General features: G+C 39.0%; 1 protein-coding gene across 1 annotated transcript; it reads right to left on the bottom strand.

Annotated features, from left to right (window-relative positions):
- Nucleotides 1-1,584: 1,584 nt before the first annotated feature.
- On the bottom strand, nucleotides 1,585-12,368 carry LOC120535849 (cystatin-like). Its single transcript, XM_039763965.1, has 3 exons — nucleotides 12,072-12,368; nucleotides 5,021-5,146; nucleotides 1,585-1,893 (listed from the first exon to the last, which is right to left on the bottom strand). The coding sequence occupies exons 1-3, from the start codon at nucleotides 12,282-12,284 to the stop codon at nucleotides 1,816-1,818; spliced, it is 417 nt and encodes a 138-aa protein (XP_039619899.1). The 5' UTR covers nucleotides 12,285-12,368; the 3' UTR covers nucleotides 1,585-1,815.
- Between the last annotated feature and the right edge of the window lie 4,362 nt (nucleotides 12,369-16,730).

Raw genomic sequence — 16,730 nt, 5'->3', positions numbered from 1 at the left:
GCCACACAGCCCAAACACAGTCTCAAAGCACCAAACAAAACTCACTTCTCCACCTTCTCTTCCACCACTCCTCCGCAAGCTTAGTCCTCCTCCTCCCAACCCTGGCTTCCCGAGTGGTGGTGGCTGGGGCCTTTTATAGCCCACCCGGAAGCATTCCAGGTGATTAACCACCTGGTCCTAATTGAACTTCCAGGTGGGGCTGAAAGCTCGTCCAGCCGGGCTGTGGGAAGCAGGCAGCTCCCCCTAGCAGCCATGCCGGGCCCCAACCAAGCTGTGGAGGACTCCATCTTCCATGGAGCCCTGCGGGCGGTTGGGGAATCACTGTTGGCCAGGGAGGCTGCCACCAAGCGTCCCGGGGGAGGTATTGGACTGCCCATGGCGACTCCCCCGGAACAGAAGAAGCAGGGGCGTCCCTGCCGGGCATGGGACCCGGCTGTCCGTCACAATATACAGTATAGTATTTGATGACCAGCCATTCAAAACATTTGGGATCCCTACAATTATATAAAGGACATTTTACAAAAGAAAGTACAAGAACACAAAGCAATCACTTTTGTCTGCCTTATCAAGATCTTACTAAATATACTTAACAATGGGGGGTAGCTTCTCTTCCCCAATCCCAAAGGTATTCCTAATCAACTTTTGTTTCTTTTTTTTTTTAATAAGAGTTGTAGTCACAATTAAGTTTATTGTCATGTGTATGCAGTACAATGAAATTCACACTTGTACGTCTTCCCAGAACAGTTGATAAAAATACATTGATAACACTTTAGGTACTGCAAAAATGCATCTATTACTCATCTATTGTTGTGTTATGAGTCCTTAAAATGGTTAAAGTGGTTGTTATCCTGTGCACTGTGGCCTCCTGAATTAACTTCACTTTGGAACAGTCAGTGGTGGTACTCATTTACCGTTAAGTAACATGACCTTAACAAATCCTTCTTTGGATCTTCATGATACTTACAAAACATCAGTAGATGGGTTATTCACCTCTGTGCCATGTGGCCCATTGACATGATGGTAAAATAACTTGTTAAAAAGAAGGATTTACAGGTCTTGTACTAAATATGTAACATCAAGAGAAATGTGTCTTAGTTAAGTCACCTCAGATCATTGCAAAATGTAAATCATGAATTGTTCTGTATCAACCTAACTTTGGAAGAATGGTGACATCAGGTATATTTTACTTTATAGTTTTGCTCATTAGAAAAATGTTACACATTTTAAAGCTCTGTATATGTAAGTTTGGACTGAGCAGATATGACAGATGTAATCTCATGATCCTGATACATTTTAGTCGCTGATGATAAATCATCAGTTTGATGTTTCACTAAAAGAAGACATTTTTCCTAACATATCCTATAGATGATTGTTAGCAATTTAAAACTGGCCCAGAATGAGTTAGTGTGGTTTGATTTCCTGACATGTGCCGGATTCTGCTGAAATGCGCTTTCACCTGACACATTCTGTACAATTCTGAACAGGAGACTAAAGGAACAAGAACACCATATATGTAGAATATGTATTGTGCCACCCTCAAGTCTGGGCATTTTTGTAGACATCAGAAAAAAAAAGTCCATACTGGAACATCATGGATATGTTTTTATTTTTAAAAATATATCATTTGCATAGAATAATTAAGAAAGTGTTTGTATGGAAATTACCATACTTTTAAGAAAGACAGCAGACTGAATAAACATTCCCAAAGCATTAATCAATATTGACAGGTAACGCTGGTATAACTAAACTAATCAAACATTTAAAATTGCTGAACTCATATAAGTTGCCAGAAGTACATGCTGTTGTTGTAGTTCTTTATGAGCATTCATTCACCAAGAGTTGAGTTGATTGAATCCAAGGACGGCTCCAAACTTCAAATCTGCATCTGTAATACTGGAATAAAAAAAGCACAACGGATACATACATAATCTCATACATTTTAAGTATTAGTTTGAGGTTTCACTAAAATAAGATATTTTTTACAAAGAAAGTTTCTGTGTTTGATGAATTATGGAACATTAAAAGGCAGCTTTAAGTGAGAAGATAAGCCACAGGCAATATGGTGACACAGTGCTGCTGCCTGACATATCTCGAATGATGACTTCAGATCCAGTGTAAGAGTTGAATTTGAACCCTGGTCCAATGTGCATCATGCATGTGCCAAGTCTCATATTCTTCTGAGCTTATGATTAAAGGCTGAAGGTGTAATTTCATATTTTAAGGCATAATCATTGTTCTGTTGTTATGCTCAGGCTAAGCTTCCTGTTGATGAACCAAGAAGGAAACATATGGTCCAGAATGAAAATGAACACTTCTAAAAAGTCAGTACTCCTAAGCTGAAAGGACTGTAAATCAATCTAGTGGATGGGGCTAATTGTGGTTATTTAAGGTATCAAGGTTTGTCATGTCCCATTAGCAACTGTGTGTAACCAATCATGTTAAAAAGTTTTATGATTACAGTATAATGAATTCCTTCAAATTGTGATCTAATCAGTGAATTGTATAAATAAAGCACAGAAGACGCTCATTTCTTTTTACAACACTTGCTAATAAGATATACATTTGCTGCCTCTTACAAGATTTAGATAAAGAATAATGATTGACGCTTTCTCCTGCCTGTGTTTACTGCCTATATGGGACACCCAGTGGAGGTTGTCCATTAAATTTCTTCCACACCAGTATCTAGGGTAGTCACTGTCTGTGTCCAATCAACAATTCACATACAGATACACCAATTACCCTTCTCATCCTGGTGATATGCAAGATAGTTTGACTATTTAAGTTCTCTCTACTGTTCTGCTGTGAGTGTGAGGAGGTGTCCCTCTGACATTCAATGAAATCTGATGCTCCTGGGACAGACTCTGGCTCGCTGTTAACCTAAATTAGAATGAACCCAGATTTAGGAAAGTGTCATGATCTGTCATTATGAATTCTCATTTACTTGCCCTGTAGGGTTTTGTTCAATTTTAATCATTATTTTGAATTTTGACATTTTTAATTGTCATCACCACAACTCCATTTTATTTTCCACATGCTATCGTGTTTTCCATATTTCATTTTTTCATTACATATTCCAGGCCATATTTCTTATTAGGCCTGTTGCCAACTAAATAATACGCAAGCCATAGGACATATCACCTCATGGCCACCTGCCTACGTAAGATGGAAGTGTACATGTCTTAGGATTCTTACTTTAGACTGAAGACTAAACCTTTAACCCTGGCTATTGTTTCTTTTGTTTAAAAGTCTGCTGTTCCATCTCCCAAACCCTAACCTTTCAAGAACGATAACTACAGTGGCCAGCAGACTATTAGCCAGTATGAGGTTTTTTCAAACCTATGGAAGGTTAGTTGGTAAATACTTCTACTGAGGAAAGGCGTAATCATAGAAATTTTTCATCCACATTTGCTGCTCCTTATGAAAGTGCTGCTAACAAATGGATTCAATAGCTGATCATGTGTGAACAAAGCATTATTGAAATGTACAGTTATGAGCGAGCCGAATGATGCCATTTGTACTTACAGCCAGTGCTCACTCTAAATTTTTTTCAGTGATGAACAGATGAGCATGTACTTTAAATTTAAAACCAATTACTTCAATCCCACTACACTACACGAGCTTTCCCCTGTGAAGTATCGATCGATAAATGCAAAACATCAACAAATCAAAGACGAGTATGTGGGAGTCCCCCATGAAGTATCGATTGATTTCCACAAAGCGATGAGTGCTTCCCCTGTGTAGTTTTGGGATCACAACTGTGCTGCACTTCCAAACTGCTTCATATGTGTCATTAATTGGTTTGATTTTGGGTCTTAAAGACCGCCATTGTCTATTTCCATCATTAGGTCCACTTTCAGCATTGCTAGAGGAGTGTCCTCTGAGATCGGGACCCAAGCGCAACCGATGTGATGGAATGAAAGGATGGCTACAAGTACAAATCCTTATCCGATCTACAGATACCAAATCTCTGAAGTACATATTCAAAGTTTACCATTGTGCTCTTTTTTTGCATGTACTTTCAGTTTTTACCGTCTTATTCTTTTGACCACAATTATTGTCTCTCGTATTGGGCTTTGGGTTTCATTTAGCTTATACAGTTTACACCTTTTTGTTTTGTTTTTCTTTTGCACACATCTCCCAGTTTTTGCTCACAAAGTGTATCTGCCAGTTCACTGACAGAACCTTGGGGCAGGAGGTGAGCCGATGATAACAGCTGAGCAGCAGTTCAAAAGTGCTGCGCAATGACTTTGATTATCAGTTTGTGCTACTCCGTACCAGCATTTTAAAGTGTGCATACAGAGGACTCCCACCAGACCCACAGATCCTCAATTCACATGACGACATGTACACTTTGTGACAGATATACAGCTAATTTAACATGCGTCACAAATGGTTCTGTATGTTGGCGCCTGACTGCATTTGCACTAACTGAAGACATTTTAGCTGAAATAACCTTATTGATATTTTATGTAAATAAATATACTTACGGCATGTTAAAAAACATCCAAATTGCCCCAGCCAATTTTCTCATTCATGATATATATGAATAGTAAATAAGTAGTAATGCTTTCTTGTCTAAAAAGGTGAAGACATCCATCTTAAGATGAATGAGCAACCTCATTAATCAGTAACTCTTGCCTGACCCATTAAATATGGTCCTTGAAAATATATCAGAAAATCACACTGACCACAAGGTAGAGCAAAATATTCCAGATGACTTCCTCTTGATGGACACTTCATAAAGGTGAATGTGGCTTTGCCAGCTAACAGCCAACCCATTTGTTCATTTATGAGACCTACATAAGTGTTCTTACTGAAATCTATTTAGGTATGAAATTAAATGATGAGATTTTATGCAAGCTGAAAGAAACATAACTGAATTTAACCAAATTCTGAAATATTCTTATGAAATACTGAAAACGTTCTCAATGACGCTTCATTAATGGAGTTAAAAGCACACAGCACTCTCAAGGGCCGTCAGGTGATAATAAGCACCAACGCCTAACATTCAAGATTATACCTTAGCATTCTGAGGATCTCTTTGGAAAGGACACTTGTTTATTGAATTTTGGGCAGTCAGGTCTCCTTTTTTACATGTGGTTCGCCCAATTATAGCTTCTATTATGTACTTCACTCCTGAAACCACCTGGAAGAAAAGAAAAACACAGGTAGCCAAATGTATTTAACCAACAACACTGCTTATTACATTGTTATTCTGCACAATTTTGGTTCATCAAAGCAACATAAATACACCTAAAAACATAGACATGTATCATTGGATTTATTATTATTAGAACCTATTGTTTATTAACTCTTTCAGGACAGATGTCGACTTTTGTCGAAATTCAAGGGTAGAGGATGGTAATCAGCCGTAAACGGCAACTTGCTGATACGTTTTAGTTTGACTCTTTTTTGCTAGGAGAACAGTTAGCTTAGTTGATTTGACTTTGATTTCCTTTGCGTAAATGAGTAACAAAGAGCAAACAACTTATAAAATGGCATCGACATCTAGCAAGAGACCAAAGTGAATGTGCGAATCAAAATACTCCGCCGGTGACATTTTCTGTATTATCGCTGAATCGGACCCTGACTTGTTGATGCAGTTGGAGTCTGGAGATGGAGATAGAAAATGAAAGTGAGGTACCAGCATCAGCTGATCGTAGTGCTGATCATGTTCACGTAGCTAATGTGCCCATTAACGGCAACTTTCACCTAGGAGTATACTGGCACTTATGATGACAAGAGGTATGAATCAGAATGCATTGCACTGCAACTGCCACCCTCACACAAAGATAGCCAGGCAGCCGGCCTGCCATGGTATTCCTTCTGGCTATTGAGCAGCTGCCAGAGACGACAAACAGGTACCAATAGCAGCCAGAGCACAAAGCAACACACATTTTATGTTGACTTATGTGTTGCTTTTTTGGAAAATATTCGGCCTTTAAAGAGTTAAACAAACAATTAAAATTAAATAAAATTCTTTTGTTTGCAAAAAGTACAGCAATTGTCTGGCTGGTCTTTTTAATAATATTGTGATCATTATTTTACTTTACTCACCTCACTACATTTCGTCAGCACACTTGCCGCTTATCTCTTCTAATAAAGAAGTTTTTCAAATGTTAGACATACACTGCCATAGGCTGAGTTAGCGCTGCAGTGTTATTGTCAGTTACAGTAAGTTAAATGTTGTGTGAAATGAAAGGGGTAAATTATAAATTATGGGCCATTTTTTAAAAAGAAAATCAAAGAAAAACTAGTAAGTAGTGTATCTTCAAAGGAAAATATAAATCTAGGAAATATGAGGCTTTGTTCACAGCGTTCTGAGCTTTGCAAGTAAATACAAAGATGGCCTTTATTATCCCAAATGGGTTCTTTGACAAAAATTTCTGTCAAATGAACGCCAAAAGCTGTCTCATTTGAAAATATACATTTAGAAGAAAATCATTCAACTGATGTCAGGAAACAGGTTGACATCTTCCAAAGATGAGCTGCAGTGGTAGTGAAACAAGTGGGTGCCTTCACACAGCATGCAATGGATTCATAGAGGGCACTCAAAGTGTCTTTCTTTGCCTTATATTGCATTTCTCATGCAAAGGAACAACGTACAACTGGAAAAGACCTGATATCGCTGGTGATCAAAGACATTTTTCGGGAATTGCTTGGCATGGAAGGTGCCCATAAAATTGTCATTGTTCCTTTGTCAGATAGAAAATGTGTAGACGAATATATGTGTCGTGGCTGACAATGTAACACTGTAAGTCCTAGAACAAAAGCAGAGATGTAGCTAATGTAGCACAGCTAATTGCCTAAGTTTGACGGATATGGGAAATTTGTGAAACAGGGAACAACATCAGGCCAGGACATTTCTGAAAGTTTGGATGCAGTCATGCAAGTAAATTTAGTCTATTGGTCTCTTTGCACAGGACCAGTAGAACCAACCACAAGATGTTTGTTTCCAGGATCCAATGAGTTCCTGTATGATGTTGGCCGTGGGACGCTTGTGGCCCCTGGCCACTTTCATGTATTGTGTTCCCACTGCACAACAGAAACTGTAACCTTTATAGAGAATATTAACACTAGAATTACCAGAGCCTACGAAAAAACTCGTAATTCCGTCCCACCTTAAATCGCTTCTTAAAATCGTTCACAGCTCTCCACCAGCGTCTTTTGTCATCTAAATGTGCTGATAAAAATCAGGCTGCAAGCAGCCGGCTATTCCATCCCCCCACCGACTTAGAACGTGCACAAACTTCTCCCAGCTCATGCCTTGATTGATTATCTGGGAGTGAAGTGGAGTTTTAGAGTGGAAAGAATAGATCATTATTTGGAATACACGCATTTCACGTGTGTTCCGTTTCTACAGTAATCCGTGTAAACACATTTTTAAAACAGAAACGTTTTTCATATAGTAGTAGTAAATGACAAAATGTAAGCATAAACTATATAATGTATGAAGCCTGAAGTCCAAATATCAAACACTTTCACAAAAGGTACACATATAACAGAACAAGTATGCTGTTATTCAAAAACATAACTGCAGAAAAAAGCCACCTTAGCATGCCATATTGACACGTACGTTCTGCAGCTGACACAGTAGCATAATGGTATCAGCCGCTTGCTGGTATCCAAAAGCTCATGAGTTCGATCCCACATGGCTCAGTTTTGAGAAGTAAACTGCTCTTATTCTTACTATTTTAGAATAAAAACATGCATTTGATTTCAGTGTGTAACAGCCAGTAATTTATGATACTTGTAAAGGTTGTTTTTTTTTTTTATTCACTTTTCATTCTCAGTCTCAGTCGTGTTCAGGATCCTTCCCTACCCCCCATCTGAGAATGCTGTTTTCACACAAAGATGCGCGTAGCTCTGCAGCGTACTTGTGACTGCATTCTCGTACCAATGCTTGCGAACTGAAGTGCCTGCGTGCACTTTTCGTGGCATTACACGTCTATTTTTTTGAGCATGCCCGTGTCGCTCAAACACAGGAACATATGTTGGTGTACAAGAATAAAAAACAAGTGCACTTTTATTCTAGACTATAAGTGAAGAAAAATAAAGCAAGTTACAGTAGGCGGTTGATCGACAGCTTGCGTGGTGCAATGCTAAGAACTGCTGATTTCCGATCCGTGCTATATAAAATCATCACATTCAAATATTAACAATTTCCACACACCCTTCCTACATTCACGACATGTGTACTTGTTGCAGTGTACACATCTCTCTGGGCTATGGTTCCTATTACACTGAATGAGCACCTGACATTGTGTACTTTCTTCCCTATATAAATCACATTCGAGTATAGCGTCTCCAAATAAATCACATTTGAGTTATAGCGCGTCTTTATGTGAAAACAGCATTGTCAGATTGGGGGGGGGAATCGTGAACGCGACTGAGAGAATGGAACTGAATAAAAAAAGACTGAAATCAAATGTATGTTTTATTCTAAAATAGTTAAGTACATGCAATATTATTTGAAAACGAACAGCGCCAGATCGGGTTTGAATACACGCTCGACGCTGAACTCCCTGTCTATCTACATAGTAATAACAGTAATTTTATTATTATATAGGAGCTTCCCTGTCTGCCTATCATATAGTGCCTTTCCTTCCTACCTATCTATATATCTATCCCCTTAGCTGTTTTTATATATCTATTATACAGTGCCTTCCCTGTTTATTTATATATCTAGTGCCTTCTCTGCCTGTTTGTCTGTCAGATTGCATATAGCGCTGAACTTACTGCTCTGTACTTTCTGTCCTCTGTGTGTCCTGGAGTACAAAAGAAACAGCACCATACAGCAACATGTGCGAACTGGCAAGATCGGGGAAAAAACACGCGGTCACTGATTACAAACCGCAAGATGAATGAAAGAGACAATATATGTAAAAACATCATCGCACTAATGCAATATTATTTGAAAACGAACAGCGTCAGATCGGGTTTGAATATGCGCCCAATCTGACGCTGTTCGTTTTCAAATAATATTGCATGTACGTAACTATTTTAGAATAAAAACATACATTTGATTTCAGTCTTTTTTTTTATTCAGTTCCATTCTCTCAGTCACGTTCACGATCCCCCAAAGCCAATCTGACAATGCTGTTTTCACATAAAGACGCGCTATAACTCAAATGTGATTTATTTGGAGACGCTATACTCGAATGTGATTTATATAGGGAAGAAAGTACAATGTCAGGTGCTCATTCAGTGTAATAGGAACCATAGCCCAGAGAGATGTACACTGCAACAAGTACACATGTCGTGAATGTAGGAAGGGTGTGTGGAAATTGTTAATATTTGAATGTGATGATTTTATATAGCACGGATCGGAAATCAGCAGTTCTTAGCATTGCACCACGCAAGCTGTCGTATCAACCGCCTACTGTAACTTGCTTTATTTTTTCTTCACTTATAGTCTAGAATAAAAGTGCACTTGTTTTTTATTCTTGTACACCAACATATGTTCCTGTGTTTGAGCGACAGGGGCATGCTCAAAAAAATAGACGTGTAATGCCACGAAAAGTGCACGCAGGCACTTCAGTTCGCAAGCATTGGTACGAGAATGCAGTCACAAGTACGCTGCAGAGCTACGCGCATCTTTGTGTGAAAACAGCATTCTCAAATGGGGGGTAGGGAAGGATCCTGAACACGACTAAGAGAATGAAAAGTGAATAAAAAAAAACTAACCTTTACAAGTATCATAAATTACTGGCCGTTACACACTGAACTCAAATGCATGTTTTTATTCTAAAATAGTAAGAATAAGAGCAGTTTACTTCTCAAAACTGAGCCATGTGGGATCGAACTCATGAGCTTTTGGATACTAGTCAGCGGCTGATACCATTACACTACCGTGTCAGCTGCATACGACGTGTCAATATGGCATGCTAAGGTGGCTTTTTTCTGCAGTTATATTTTTGAATAAAAGCATACTTGTTCTGTTATATGTGTACCTTTTGTGAAAGTGTTTGATATTTGGACTTTAGGCTTCATACATTATATAGTTTATGCTTACATTTTGTCATTTACTACTACAATATGAAAAACGTTTCTGTTTTAAAAATGTGTTTCCACGGATTACTGTAGAAACGGAACACACGTGAAATGCGTGTATTCCAAATAATGATCTATTCTTTCCACTCTAAAACTCCACTTCACTCCCAGATAATCAATCAAGGCATGAGCTGGGAGAAGTTTGTGCACGTTCTAAGTCGGTGGGGGGATGGAATAGCCGGCTGCTTGCAGCCTGATTTTTATCAGCACATTTAGATGACAAAAGACGCTGGTGGAGAGCTGTGAACGATTTTAAGAAGCGATTTAAGGTGGGACGGAATTACGAGTTTTTTCGTAGGCTCTGGTAATTCTAGTGTTAAGTTTTCAACATGTTCGGGAGTTTATGAGGGACCCCCTCCACTTACGTTTCGAAGCGATCATGACTTCAGGGGGCAGACTATTGTTTAGATGCAGTGCCTGGCACATTGCACTAGGAAGAGAGTTATAAAGAGTGATGTAATGTGAAGTGTGACACGATCAGGTGTTAACAGGGAACTCCACTCTTTATTTCTTAGAAGTGATTTTGAACTTACAGAGGAGTTTATTGCTTTGATGTGGTTCATGGTGAGCTGCACCATTAAGGCAGCTACGAAGAGTAATGTGGCACACCATCTTCATCGATAAAAAAGGGATGAACCTGTTCCTATTAGTTATTTACTGTTGATTATTTCTACCTGATTGTAGGCAGTAGACTGCCAGATATCTTTAGTGCTGCTTACATTACAACTGTCAAAAAATCAAATCATTAACAGCTGAAACACTAAATTTTGTGTGTGTGGACACCAACAAGCCTCAGAAGTGAACCCTGGCCTTGGGTCAGCTCACTAATCTGAGAGAAAGAGTGAGGTGAAGCTGGGCGGAGTGTATGCCAAGGCAAAATAAGCAACAGACCACCTGAGTGGTGTGATGGAAGCACCCACTGATGATGGCAACAGTCCTTTAAGGACAACTGACTACCATACTGGTGTAAAGTGGCTAATTCTAGGGCATGTAAGTAAGAGTTTCTCTTTACTCCTTACATGCGACAGTCTGGTAAAATACCTTGAAAACAGGCAGTGCTGGATGGGTGATTGACACTTACAATGAGCTCTGAATTCCACAAACTCCATTACGCTTTACAAATACAGGGTCAAGAAGGCAGATGGAAACACCCAGGGAGCCATGGAAAAAGAGGGAGGGGTGGTCACAGACGGAATGATCGGGAACTATAGAGGAGTAAACGCGATTTCAGAAACAGCTCTTTTCAGTAATTGTCATTTTACATGGCGTTCCCCAGATAGATAAGAAAACAGAATAAAAAAGAACTCTAAAGGTAGAACTGAGTTTCAGTAAGGGTGCTGCTAATGCAGATATTCACGATGGCTAATACTGTGAAGCGGGTGACCTAACGGTGCCATGCCCAGCACTCTTCTGTCTTCCGTCCTTCTGGTGCACAGTAAGTGGCAGTAAGACTAGAAACACTGAGGTAGAACATCATGAAAATGGGGGTCAATGAGCTGAGATGTTGGAATAGCAGATGTACAGTATACAAAGTAAATATGCTTTTAGAAATGTATTTTTTATATGGCAAAATTACATTCTGTTATTAACACAGTTCAAGAAGTGACTTCAACTGTACTGCTAGAAATGCCCAAAGTAAGAATTGCATGAAAATAAAATACTGTCAAAAGCTAACAAATAATTAATAAATATAAACACATGACATGATCTTACTACTCACAAAGTCAGTCATGTAAGTATAAAAGTATTTTTGTAGCGAAATAGCAATGTTAAGCATGTTAAAGGTACAATAACAACGGAGCATATAGTGATTTGATTCTTGCTTGGCACTGGAAGCCTTGAACTGTCACGTTATCATGTGAAAAACTGTCACAGAAAGTAAAACTCTTTGGTGCATTTAGATGTGACCTGTATGTAAAGTAAAAAATAAAATGAAATTATAAACCAAAACTAAAAAATATCTTTAAATAAGAAAAATGCTGTTTGGAATATAAGGAGCAACTGAGCAGTTCACTAACCTGATACTTAGCACTAATGATCTTGGCCAGTTTGTACGCGAATATGTCATTGGACGCCTTATTGAGCTCACAGACGATAAACTTCACTGCCTTGGGAAATGCTGTGTCAGTCGGATCGATATAATGGAAGCCCCCGGTTAGACCGAAGTGAGACCTGGTTGTCTTCGCTGCGAAGAGCAAGAACAGAAGGCAAGCGACAGCCGACAGATTCATTTTTGCTTTGCACTAATCGGCCGTGATCCGAGTAAAAGGATTATAAACAACGACCTCGCCCGGGTGGGTTGGGTTAACTGAGAAATGTACTGGCATGTCTGGACCGCTACAACAATCGGCGGAGAGGTATTTCAATCAGGGGGTAGCGAGATCTGAACAGGAGCCTGGCGATAATACTGCACATTCTTAGTTTGTGCCATGCTGCTAGCGTTGGGCATTTTAAGAATAGACTTACTGTTGCTCTAAAGAACGTTGTTTGATACGTGCACATATAGAGGAGAGGGTGTTGACATGTAGACTAAATGGCAAGAAAATTATTAACAACGTACGCTTGGGTAATATACAGACGCCGGAAGAATAGCAACACTCTCTGAAGCTTCTTGACCAGAGTCAAAGTACACCGGTCACTACGTTTCCTTTTATTACAAAAAAAAATAAATAATAATAATAATAATATTTTACATGCACACGCGAACCACCGTGCACCATAATCACGCGAGCACTTAACAAGGGGAACACCTCCTTCAGTTGAGAGCATTTTACATTTATATGTCAACACCCCCATTTGCTCTCACATTGCTGTGCATTTTTGACAACAGCCTTCCATAAAAACAAAATAGAATTCTTAATTTACATACCCAATACAAATCCTTTCAGCCTTTCCAATTTCATCTATTTTACAGGTTTTGTCATAATATCAGCAACCATTTCTTCTGTTGGACAGTACTTCAGAGTACTTTTTCCATCATTTAACATTGCTCTGACAAAGTGGTACCTAATATCCACATGTTTACACCTCTGTCTGCTTACAGGGTTCTTTGCTAGGGCAATTGCATCCTGGTTATCCTCGTAAATGTCCACTGGTTCATATTAAATTTCACCATCTATTCCCTTTAAAAGCTGAGATACATACCCTCCTGTACTGTGGCAGTAAGTGCCGTATACTGTACTCAGCTTCACATGTACATAATGCCACAGTGGACTGCTTCTTTGTTTTCCATGAAATTAAAGCCCTATTTTATTTAGACTGAAACAGTATCCAGTCATGCTGCGTCTATCATCTGTGTCAGTTGCCCAATCTGCATCACTATAGGCTTGTAATTTTAATTGATCTTCATATTTTCTGTAACATATATCATAGTCAGCAGTTCCTTTCAAATATTGTAACACATGTTTTGTTGTCACCCACTGTTGGGTACTGTGATAGCTTACTGATGACACAACTTAAGTCTGGTCTAGTACATGTCATTGAATAGATCAGACTGCCAACTAGTTCTCTAAACCTTTTGGGATCAACTGACTTATCATACTCCTGGTTATAATCCAGCTTCTGCTCACATGGTGTTGCTTTTGTTTTACATTCTGTCAAGTCAAACCTTTCCAAAATTCCAAAAAGTCAAAGTAAACTGGTCACACAGTCTCCTTTTATTACAAAAAAAAATCAATCTTTTACATGCACATGCAAACCATCGTGCACCATAATCACACCAGCACTTAACTAGGGAAACACCTCTTTCAGTTGAGAGCATTTTACATTTACAGTAGAATTTATATTTCAGTGATTACCTTAACTCTGACAAGACAGTTTTGACAATTCCTATTAATTTATGCTGCTGTTACCATATCAATAATGTTGTGTTTGTCACCATATTCTACATTTGTTTCTCCATAGGCACTGCTATTATATCCATTTGCTTTCATTTTAGAGTTCTGGGTGGCCATGATGATAAGCACTCGATGCACAAAGATATTTTACAAACAATAGATAAATGCTTTGAAAAAAGTAAGCGATATAAAGAAAAGACTTTTGTGAAAAGCATTTTTCTGGTCAAAATAATTCTGGGTTAGATACTAGTATTGTTTTTAACTTCAAATTTAGCACAACCAATTAAACTGAACAATCAGTTTTTTCTTTTACCGTGTTCTGACCCTGACTACATTTGAATACCCTTTCATGTCTTTAAAATCTGAGATTTGATTAAAGCGTCAAGGAAGATTCAAATTAAAAATCAATACGGTTTAAACAGGTACATTCTAACATTTAAATTGGCATCACTCGATATTGTCCAAACCGGTTTAATCCAACTCAAAGTCACAGGAGCTGATGCCTGTCCCCTTTAGCACTGTGTGCAAGGTAGGAACTCACCCTCAACAGTTGGTTCATTAATAAGCCCACTCACTTGCACATTGATACATGGCCAGTTTAAATATAATATTTAAACTAACATAAATATATCTGGCGATGTGAAAATAAAACTGACATACCTGGGGGCAAACCTGCAGCCACACACATAGAATATGCAATCACCAGCCAATCAAAGATAGGGGACAGAATTTAAATGCAGCAGTGTTTTTCAACCTTTTTTGGGCAAAGGCACACTTGTTTCATGAAAAAAATCACGAGGCACACCACCATTAGAAAATGTTAAAAAATGTAACTCTGTGCCTATATTGACTATATATAAAGTAATTCTCTTGAATAGGAATCAAATAAACACAAAGAAAGTATTTTATAATTATTTTATTATAAAATATTAAGTAAACAAAATAGTGAAAAATTATAAAATTCAGTGCGCAACCTGGGCCTGTTTGGCTGAACACAAAGCTGATATTCTGGCTGGAATCGAAGAAAGACACACACGTAGCTCTTCGTCAACAGCTCTCAGTCTCTCTCTGTATTTGGTTTTTATAGCAATCATGCTTGAAAAGCTAATCTCACACAGATATGTAGTGGAAAATGGGAGCAATGTCAAAATAGCTTTATTTGCCAGAAGGGGGAACTCCTTGGCGGTATCCAACCAAAAACTGTCCAAAAGTAGATCAGCAAATCTTAGCTTGAAACCACGATTTTGTCTCAGTTCAGTTAGTTCCTCCTGCTCCTGTAAAGTCATGTCCTTTCCACCAACTGATGCTGAGCTATAAGGGTCCCTAACCCAGTCAAGGCATTCAGTGGAGACTGAAGAGAAATAAAATGACAACTTCTCCTCAAGAGTTTTAAATGTTTAACTATTATCTCACACAGTGCAGCAGTGTGAACACCTTGCCATTGCTTGGTGAGTGTGAACATTTCAAGATTGCCACTTTCCACGTGTTGATGCCAGAGTTGCACCTTTGAACGGAATCCATTTATTTTATCTGTACTTGTAAGCAGGTTTTCACTTCGGCCTTGCATTCGTGTGTTCAGTTCATTCAGATGATAAAATATATCTGCCAGGTATGCCAGCCTTACACACCACTCATCACTTGCAAGCTGCTTTGCGTAATCTGACCTCTCATTTGTCAGAAACACTTTAAGTTCCTCCCGCTGCTCATACACACGAACCAAGACCTTGCCACGCGACAACCACCGGACCTCCATATGCAACAGCAAGGTTTTATGCTTCGCTCCCATCTCCTCACACAAAGCTAAAAATATGCGACTTTTCACGGGTCGTGACTTTATAAAGTTTACCATGCGCACAACATCATCCAACACATGAACTAGGGCTGCTGGTAAAGTCTTGGCTACGAGGGCCTCGCGGTGTAAAAAACAATGCGTAACAATCACATCTGGATTTCTTTCCTTCACTCTGCTTACAAAGCCTTTGGTGCGCCCGACCATGGCTGCAGCTCCATCGGTGCAGACACTTGTGCAGTATTCCCACTTAAGTCCTCCTTGTTCAAGGTATTCTGATGTGACCCGAAAAATTTCTTCTCCTGTTGTTTTGTCTGGCAATGCCTTGCAAAAAAAGAAGTTTTCTTAATTGCATCACCATCAACAAAACGCACATTGGCCAAGAGTTGAGCATGTCCACTGATATCAGTAGACTCGGCAAGTTGCAATGCAAATTTCTCACTGATACGGATCTTTTCCAAAACCACACTTTCGATGTCTGCAGACATGTCATTAATACGTCTGGAAATTGTGTTGTCTGAGAGAGGGACTTTGGCTATTTCCTTAGCTGCTTCAGGTCCGAGCATCTCCTCTACAATAGCTTTGCAGGCAGGAAGTATTAATGTCTCTGCCACAGTGTGCGACTTTTTTGACTTGGCTATAAGTTCAGCAACTTGATAGCTAGCTTTAAGAGCTCTTTCATTTACCTTTGTGGTTTTTCTCATGAAAGTTGCCTGTTTCTCCATGTTGTCACGCAGGCGAATAAAATAGTCCGCATTCTTGTTTTGAAGCAAAGGATGTTTCGTTTGGAGATGGCGTTTAAGTTTGCTTGGGACCATAGCACTGTTAGCTAGCTTTTCACCACACACCACGCACAGTGGAGTTGGTTTGTTTGTATCTCCAGTGCAAGTAAATCCAACTGAAATATAGCTTTCGCTATATTGCCTTGCGCCAGAGAATTTGCTTGTGTTAACCATCTTTGCTTTCTTTTGACCCCCACTCATACTTGGGCTCTCATCTGCCTCCAAATTTTGTTCAGAGTCCAGTTCTTTCCTTTTCAAAAACTTGTCCAT

This window comes from Polypterus senegalus, chromosome 9 (assembly GCF_016835505.1).
Source record: "Polypterus senegalus isolate Bchr_013 chromosome 9, ASM1683550v1, whole genome shotgun sequence".
NCBI classification, from domain to species: domain Eukaryota; kingdom Metazoa; phylum Chordata; class Cladistia; order Polypteriformes; family Polypteridae; genus Polypterus; species Polypterus senegalus.
Note: the sequence above shows the minus strand (reverse complement) of the source record. Positions and strands in the feature narration are given on the sequence as shown.